Below are 9,697 nucleotides of genomic sequence, written 5' to 3'. Positions count from 1 at the left end.
TTTAAAAGAATCCTGCAATCCTTCTATGGAATTGGAAATTGCATTTAAAAGAATCTTGCAATGGAAGTGTACAGTGCATTTAAAGTTGGGGATTGTAGATATAGCTGCCTGTTAGTCACAAAGATGCTCCTCTGAAAAACTCAAAACTCTTGTTGTTGTAAACATCATCGCAACCTTTAGCTACAGAATCCTGACTTCTACACCATGCTTTTAGATGCAAAATCCTGACTTCTTCAAAGAAATGAGATTTACTAATTTGAGATTTAATCCTGCTAAGCTTACAAAAAATAATAATCTCTAAAACTAAAAAATATTTCTATATTTTAATCATTTGAAAGAAATACATAAAAAACAACAATAATTATATTTATAAACTAGAATTATATTCATTTTGATATTTTCTTCAATAATTTCTAGAAATAAGATATTTCTAAATTTTAATCATTTGAAAGAAATACAAAACTCTTCTTATATTTAATACCAGAAGAGTGTCGCACATTCATATAGATGTAAAGGATATTGAATATAATTGTTTTTTAAAAATAGAATAATAAATTATAATCATAAACACATCTCCAAAAAACCACTCATGTGTAGATATAACTCTATTGTTCACATTTACATGCAATCAATTATAAAACATTTATATGCAATCAACAACAAAGATTTATGTACAAAGAAGCATATAACCACCACTTTGTTACAATAGACTAAGATGTAGAAGAACTTTGACCTTCACAAATGTTGTTGATAGTAGCACTTGTACTACCCAACAAATGTGTTAGATTTGGCTGGAATTTGGGAATGGAAGTAGTGCTCAAAAAAGTGTCTTTGATGTTTTGCAATGTGCCTAGAATGCCCATCATTGTAGGTCGTCCTTGAGGAGATTCATTTGTGCAAAGCAAACCCACATTTATCAATGCACTGAGACAATTGAGATCTTTATCTTCTTCAATACATCTACTAGTCCTCGTTAATAGACCCATGTCCACCACTTCTTGTACTTGGTTTGGAAATCTACTACCCACCCGTTTGTGCAATGTCATTCCTTCTACAAACATGTCATGGGTGGGCTTCTTTCTAGTGAGCATTTCTAATAGCACTATTCCATAGCTATAAACATCCCCTTTGGTTGTAACTTGTCCTCCCATTCCATATTCTGCATTCATAGATCCCCATCTTAAGTTTTTAAATTTAATTGAAAATGTTAAGTAAACATAAGAAAATCATAAGATTGCGTCATATGGGATATAATTTAAATAATACCTGGAGGAATGTACCCCGTAGATCCTTTGATTGCATTTGTGGAAGTGAGAGCTCCATCTTCATTATTTGCAAAACATATAGTAGCAATGCCAAAGTCTATTAAATATGCAGTCATATCTTCACCCAACAACACATTGTTGGGTTTCAAATCACAATGAATCACTTGCACAAAGCAATGATGATGGAGATATGTCATGCCTTGGGCAATATCTATTGCTATATTCAACCTTTGAATCAAATTCAAACAACTTTGTTCTCCATCATCGGGATATAACCACTTTTCTAGGCTTCCTTTTGGCATAAATGGAAATATCAAAGCTTTGATTTGGAGATCTGAATAGCAAGTTATGACCCGAATCAAATTCCGGTGTCTAACTCTACCCAAAACTTTGCATTCTCTATCAAAACTCTTTTGAGCCCCTTCATTTTGTAGATTGAGAAGCTTGACAGCAACCATTGTGCCGTCATTCAAAATCCCTTTGTACACTTTTCCAAAACTACCAATTCCTAACAAGTTTGCATCACTAAATTCATTTGTTGCAATGGCGAGCTCTGCATAGGAGATTCTTCGATGCCCCACATTTAATGATGGACCAGTGTCTCTCTGAATATTTTTCCTACAATTCTTTCTCCACAAGATTGCAAGAAACAAACACAATACAACAATTGCTACAACAACAACCGGTATGATAACTCTTTTGAGATTCAAAACACTTTTATGTTTATGAGCATAGCACGGTGGTAGATTTACCCAAGGTCCACATAGACCAAGATTTCCCATAAATGTTGTGGCGCCAATCTTTTTGAAAACTCCTTCTTTAGGGACTTCCCCTGACAACTTGTTAAAAGAAAAATTCAAGTGATGGAGCATTGTGAGATTTGCTAGTGATATAGGTATTCCACCTGACAAATTGTTGGAGGAGAGATCTAGGTCTTCAAGACTTAGAAGTTCACTGATTGACACTGGAATTGGACCTTCAAGTGCATTGTAAGAAAGATTCAGATATGCTACTTCTTTGCAGCTTCCGATGATACTTGGAATATAGCCAGTTATTTGATTTGCCGAAATATCTATGGCTTGAAGCTTATCGAACTTTCCTAGTTCTAAAGGTACATGGCCACTTAATAAATTGTTTGACAAGTTGAAATAGAAGGCTAAATTTGCAAGGCCTGCAAGCTCTTCAGGTATGTGCCCACTAAGCTTGTTGTATGATAGATCTAGCAGTAGTAAGTTCACACATTTCCCTAAACTTGCAGGTATGTTTCCTGATAACTGGTTATGATTAAGATCTAAATATCTTAGTTGTTGGAGGTTGGCCATAGAATCAGGGATTTTTCCAGACAAATTATTTCCAAAAAGATATAAGAGACCTAACCTCTTTAGCTGCCCAATTTCCATTGGAATGTTTCCTTGTAAATTATTGGAATCCATATATAACCTCTCCAACTTCTGAAGCATACTAACTGAAGAAGGGATTGACCCTGTAAAAGAATTACCTTTTAAACTAAGGAATGTTAGGCTACTTAAATTTCCAATTGCAGGAGGTATTTCTCCAGCTAATTCATTGATACCCAAGTCTAAGTAGTAGAGTTTTGTAGAGAGGTGGCCTATAGAAAACGGCAATTGCCCAGTGAAGTTATTCACAGATAAGTCTACAAGTTGTAGATCGGAACAGTTACTAAGAGCTGTTAGAATCGGGCATCTCGTGGTGCTGCCGCTAATAAGGTAATTGTCGAAAAAGCTAAGACGCCGGAGATGTGTCAATTTACCCAACTCCATAGGCACTATTCCGCTGAGCTGGTTCTCTGCTGAGTAAATCAATTGTAACTTGGTACAATTGAAGAGGGATGAAGGAACGCTGCCACTTAGCTGATTAGCTTCCAGATTGAGTTCCATTAACTGGGTGGTCTTCTTGGTACACAACTCCGACGGAATGTGGCCAACTAATTGGTTAAAAGATATATCCAATGTTTCAAGATTGGTGCAGTTGGACAACGAAGACGGAATGCGTCCCGTGAGATGGTTCTCACCGAGATCAAGAAAGATGAACTGGCTTAGCATACCCAATTCGGAAGGAACACTGCCGTGAAGGTTGTTGGCAGCCAAATCTAAGTACTGCAAAGAGGATATGTTTCCCAAGCAGTCCGGGATTGTTCCCGTCAAATTGTTAATAGCCAAGTTCATGAATACTAGGCTGGGGAGAACATGGTTATGAGACAAGTACATGGTTATTAGGTTGGGGAGAAGACAGAGTTGTGGGGAAATGTTTCCTGTCAGATTGTTATAGGAGAGAGTCAAGTTCCGTAAACTGCGGCAGCTACCCAGAGTGGGCGGAATGGAACCCTGGAGTTGATTGACAGAAAGACGAAGCATCTTTAAGCGAGAGAGGGTTCCCAATTGATAGGGAATTTGACCGTGGAAACTGTTATTGAGAAGGCTGAGTACTGTAAGAAAGGAGAGATTGGCGAGAAGGGGAGAGATTGTACCTTCTAATCCCATGTGCGAAACATTGAGGGAAACGACTCTCTGCCTACGCCTGCTGCATATGATGCCCGTCCACTGGAAGAATGAAACATTTGGCATCCAAAACGTGGCTAATAAAATGAAATATTAGAATATTTAGTTTCTAATAGCGAGTTTCCAATAGGTGGCTAATGATTATGATTGATCATAGGTATTTCACATACGTGCATTAGCCATACATTACAATCAAATGAATATTTGAGGAATTATAAGAAGAACGTGTAGGAGAATCTAGATATTATGAGACAAAAAGGATGAATGTCCAATTGTTGTGCTTGCAAATGATGATCTAAAAGAGGGTACATGTTGCTTCCTCGCACGGTGTAGATATGGCAAATTCTTTAATGTTTAACAATATTCCAACACATCTATTTTATATTTAAAATAATGATTTAAAATCTAGTAAGAGAGAGTAAATGATAGAAATAATCTCTAGTGTGTGAGTCGGGCCTTCACATCTATGGTAGGAGGATTTCAATGTGTTTTTAGAAAGGGGTCATTATAACCCCCATCTCTAATGTAATAGTTGGAAATTTTACTTAATAAATTATGTTTTCCCATTACATATTTGATATTAGGTTTATTGCATATTCTTCTTGGAGCATTTGTCATCATATGATGATGGGGAGAATTGTTCCTTAGTTGGAAAGACGAAGAAAGGGAAGGGGGGATCCATCCTATTCCAAATCAGATTCCAATTAGGGCGGCAAGAAGAAGGACATGTCGAAGATTAAATGTTTTCACTATCATGAGTTGGGACACTATGCCACAAAGTGTTCGCACAAGAAGGCCAGTAAGAAGCCCTTAGGAGGAGCGGCAGGTCAAGCTCTTGCTTCAAAATTTGAACTGGATTTCACCCTCATCGCTTGCATGGTGACATCAGTGATGGGTAGTATGTGGTACCTAGATAGTGGAGCCTCATTCCATATGACCGGAAATGAAGAGTTCTTCAATGACTTGGAGAAGAAGGACCTCCATATGCACATCGAGATGGGAGATGATGGGAGGTATAGCGCGACCGACATCTGTTACCTTTCAGAGGGAGTCTGGTACTCCTCTCAGATTAAAAGATGTCATGTATATTCCGGGTTTGAAGAAAAATTTGGTTTCAGTTTCCATATTGGAGGACCGTGGCTACGATGTTATATTTAGCAAGGGAAAGGATTTCCATCATCATATAGCCTCAGGACAGGAGAAGCGGATCAAGGTTTGGGTGAAGAACCTCTACAAATTGGATGTAGAAGACTGCGTTGCTTTGAGCACTAAAGTAGAGAAGGTGCAGAGTCAAGACATCAATGAGTAGTGGCATTAAATATTGGGTCACTCGCACCATTGAGCTATGTTATTCTGTCAGAATAGTATGTTGGCACTTAGATCAAGTTTCAAAAAGAGAGGGCTTTATTTCTAGGCAAATATTAGATATTAATCAACAACCACAGCTACAAATCATAGGTATGGTCATTGTGCTTCATATGCTCTTGTCCAGTTACAGTGAGCAACGTTAAAAAAAGCCTCATAACACTTGAGGGAGCCCCCTCTAGTTCGAGGTCCAACTTGAACCTAAAGTTTGGACATGTTGGTTTCTTGATGCAGTTTCGCAACCAATAACTTCGTTCGAGAAAAAGACATGTTGGTTTCTTGACGCAGTTTCGCAGCCAAGAACTTCGTTCGAGAAAAAGATACAACATTTTGCGCCATTGTCAGGGAGCGAAGTAATGAATAACTCTTTCCCTGGAGAACGATCAAGACTATATCTACTCTTTGCTAGTGAACAAAGAGTAGGCATTTGATATTGTTTGCAATTCCTTCAATTCCACTAGTTCTAGAGGTCATATGCCTTTACTGATGTGCTTGTGCAAGGCTCACTAATGGTTGCAGTGATTGTGCAAATTCCTACTCCAAGGAACCCCTACTGCAGCAAAACTGAATCTAATTCACCTACTTGATTTTAATATACATTATCAAGTTATTCTCTAAATACTGAAGAAAATTACTTCTGTAGCCTAAACTACTTTAAATATTTGATTAAATGAAACAAAAAACTGAGCAAAGAACAAGATACATAAGACAGTTATTTTTGGACAAAATAGTCCCCGGAAAAACCCATTGTAGGAAAACCGGTGCAACAACTCTGAGGGTTTTATATTATTAAGTAGTAATTCTGAATACAAATGTTGGATGCCCTCCCAGCAATCCAGTGATATAGAAAATATAATGGCGGAAAAACTGATTGAGTTTTACCTCACTTCACCTGGCATATTCCATTTGATCCAGCAGCAAAAATGGCTAACCTCGGCTACTTCTGCATTGGCCCTGCGTCAGCGTTACATGCTATACATCAGCTTTGCGCTGTCTCTTCTGCCTACTACGTCAACCTTCTCGGCTATTCGGGCAGTTTCGACTTTTTGCGTGGAGGGAAACTTCTGCCTCTACGCTGGCCCTTCTGGCTCTGCGTCAGGCCTACGTCCCAGATTGGCCCAACGTCAGTCCTCTTAACTGATTTTCTACCTTTAGTATCTTTTCTCTGCCTCTCTGTTAGTACTATTGAAATCCCTGCCCCTCTACTACAACTGATTTTCAGGTCGAATTCTCAGCTTCCTAGCCCGAGAAATCGAACTCCAGATCAATTTGTTCTCTCCGTGTGTTTCTAAATGAACCCCAAGCCTCCTTATTATATTTTTCTCGTTGAGACTTCAACAACCGAGATTAAGTCTCTTAGCAATGGCTAAGATTAAAACTTGAATTGATTTTCCTTCTAAATCATTCTCACTCATACTTTGATTAATACCCCTTAATATTTTGATTTTCCTAAGTTTAGACTTAGGAACCCCATTAAAAATATTAATTATTTTAATAAAATACAATCTCGGTGTAATTTTACCAAACAGTTTCTAGGTTATTTAGAACTCATGTTCCTTAGCCTCTTCACCAATTTTCAAGTCTAGAACACTTCTGATGCTACCAAAAACTAACACTCCCTCTTAGCTAGGAAAGTGCTCTAGAAATGATGTCCAACTGCATGTTTCTCTGTCTTTGAAGCACCTCCTTTTCGTAATGTTTCTTCCACCAACATTGTGATGTTGTTGCTACTGTACTGCTACCCATGACACTACCACTGCCACTATTTCATCTATATTACAACTGCCTCTCAAATGTTGCATCTTTTATGTTGCATCGGCTATGCTGCTAACACTGCATTCCTATTGCAACTCAGTTTCTGAGAGAAGAAATTGAAAACCATCCAAAATTAACTAAATTTAATTGTGTTCAACATAATAGCATGAATGTTGGAATCTGACGGTGTTTCTGGGAAAACTAGTATTCCTATAGAATGCTAGCCCTCTAGGTTTGGCAGCTACCCTAGAAACAACAGTTTAAAGCAATTCAACGATTTCTTCTATGTGTAACAAATAAGAGAAATATAATGAAACCAACCTGGAACTTCCACTTAATCCCTTTCTTGCTCTCTCTCCCCTTTGACAGATCCTGCAACTCCTCCCCGTACTTAACATGCTTGGAGAGTACCTGCACAAGTACAACAACAAAGAACCATCAAAGCATCGTGATCTATTACAACATAAACATTACAGAATCAGATATATAATGAACAAATGATAGCATTCACAAATGATAACATTCACAATTGCACAATCATATGGAAGAAAACTTGAAGAACTTTATTAATAGAAGGGAGAATTACAACCCAGTTGTCTGATCCAGCATCATCCTCCCAACTTCAATCCCTCTTCACCTCATGAAATAGCAAGATCACACCAACAATACAATACTCTTTCCTCAATTACAAACTATCAACACTTCCTTGCAATTCACAATATTCCAGCCTCTAGATCTCTTAGATGAGGGATCCATTTATAGATGTGTGCAAGGGTGTGAGTCATCCATGGGGTTTGATTAGTGTCATTCCACTTGTTACAGTTGATTCCATGAGAGAAGGGATTGAAGATTTTCTTAGATCCCTTACTCATCCTTGGGCGAATTCAGAGAGGCAAGTGGCACAGGAGAAGTTTCTAGAAGATTCCATGAGAAACCACCTAGCAAATTGTCTCGGACATTTGTCCATCCTCGCCCATCGCACCCTATAGGAGGCCTAAATAGTATGCATCGCACCCTGGCAGTGTACCACTCAATACGCATCTCACTTTGCCAGTGGAGCAGTTAGTATGGTTCAATTTAGGCAATTTCTGGATGGTTTCTTAGATGGAACTTTTGGGGAATGATGTATTCAGATGACTATGTTTCTTTAGGGTATGAAACAACTCTTTTAGGGGTTTGATGAGCCCTAATACATCGACATAAAAGTTTGGGGTTGATGTGCCCAAATATGTCTATAACAGTTGCCCCCTAAAGTGTGAAGTCGTAAATATTGATGTCGGGTGAAATGATTTATCATGAGGATCTGAAGTTTCGAACTGGAAGGTGACCTGCATAAGTTACAATACAATACATCATCATAATATAATTTTCATGATCTAGCTGAGGGAGGCATTCCCATGCTCATCTTTATAAATTCATTTCATGTACATAGATCAGATAGTCGTCTGCAGATATAGACTGGTGAATATTCAGATATAGAGCCATCATCCACGGTTAGGATGACCATCTGTGGAGAGCCTTTGTACATTTTATGTTTTTATATCCCTGAATATATTGCAGTCCGGATGGATGAAACTAGATCCGGGGTCTTCAAACTCATTCAATATTCGCTCGATGTACAAGTCAATCCATGTGAAGAGATGTTCTGAAGTCGAACATGGAAAGACATCCCTTGATTACCAACCAATAATGTGAGTTGTTAACAGACACGAGAGGAATCACCGATAATGATAATGTCCCTCAAGGTACTACAATACAATTTACGTGGTGTGAATATATGATACAATGTCGAACACCACGCAAAATCTTTCGGTCGAAGGCCATTGATGTCAACCTGTCGCCAGAAGTGAGAAACTTGCCATTGATGTATGCAAGCTTCAAAGCACTGAAAGGGTTGTTTCTAAGTCAACTTCTTGGATAATGAGTTGATGTCGACAAGAAGCGACTCATTGTAGGAGGGCCTTGATGTATCCCACATCTACGACACGAAACGAAGCAAATGATTTTTGGAGGTGAAAACGGACTAATGACACAAGGTTCAGGAATGGTGGTCATAAAAAATGAAGGTTGGAGGTATTGCAGTGGATGGGACATTAACTGGATTGTGGTTTCTAAATTGAATGACTTCTCTTGAACATGTCGGTGACACTAAGATGAATTGGTAGCGTTAACCCCAAAAGATGGATGGTGATGAGCCCCAATTTTTGGTACAATTTCAGCTCATTTGGCCTACTTGCTTTGCTCAAACCATTCACTTTTTACTGCTTATGCATGCATTTCTTAGTTTATTCGTGTTGTTTGTAGGAAGAAGGGTAGACACTTTATCTACGTGACTAATGCATGGTGATTTCAGGTTTTTGGCATTAAAAGGGAGAAAAAGACAACGAAAAAGGAGACAAGGAGACAATGAGGTGGCACTGCTGGCTTTTAGGAGAGGATGTCCACGGTCTTGGGGACCTTCCTCGTGATTCCCACCAAGAAATCCGAGCTCCAATCCATCTCCCCACCGAGCTTAGAAGCAGCCAGCTATTCTACAGGAACAACAATTATAACTGTTCTATAGGAACAGTAGTTATGACTGTCCTATAGGATCAGCAGTTAAACTTCAGTTGGACAACCGAGCTCCTAAAATCAAGGACACCTGTTGGATGATCGTTTTTGCATAAATACTGAGGCCGTAGCCTTGGATAGAAGCTTTTTGAACCTTGGCATTACTCTTGTAATTAGAAAGTACGAGCTAGAGCTCAGTCTTTGTTTCTTTTTGTAAGCCAATTTGGCATGACATCAGATTAT

The 9,697-nt window shown here is 38.5% G+C and overlaps 1 protein-coding gene across 1 annotated transcript; it reads right to left on the bottom strand.

Annotated features, from left to right (window-relative positions):
• Positions 1-577: 577 nt before the first annotated feature.
• On the bottom strand, positions 578-3,467 carry LOC149185335 (uncharacterized). Its single transcript, XM_089417899.1, has 2 exons — positions 1,267-3,467; positions 578-1,159 (listed from the first exon to the last, which is right to left on the bottom strand). The coding sequence occupies exons 1-2, from the start codon at positions 3,449-3,451 to the stop codon at positions 711-713; spliced, it is 2,634 nt and encodes an 877-aa protein (XP_089274025.1). The 5' UTR covers positions 3,452-3,467; the 3' UTR covers positions 578-710.
• Between the last annotated feature and the right edge of the window lie 6,230 nt (positions 3,468-9,697).

The sequence above is a fragment of the Pinus tabuliformis genome, chromosome 3_2 (genome assembly GCF_031772625.1).
Source record: "Pinus tabuliformis cultivar Carrire ecotype Pingquan chromosome 3_2, CPIR1, whole genome shotgun sequence".
NCBI classification, from domain to species: domain Eukaryota; kingdom Viridiplantae; phylum Streptophyta; class Pinopsida; order Pinales; family Pinaceae; genus Pinus; species Pinus tabuliformis.
Note: the sequence above shows the minus strand (reverse complement) of the source record. Positions and strands in the feature narration are given on the sequence as shown.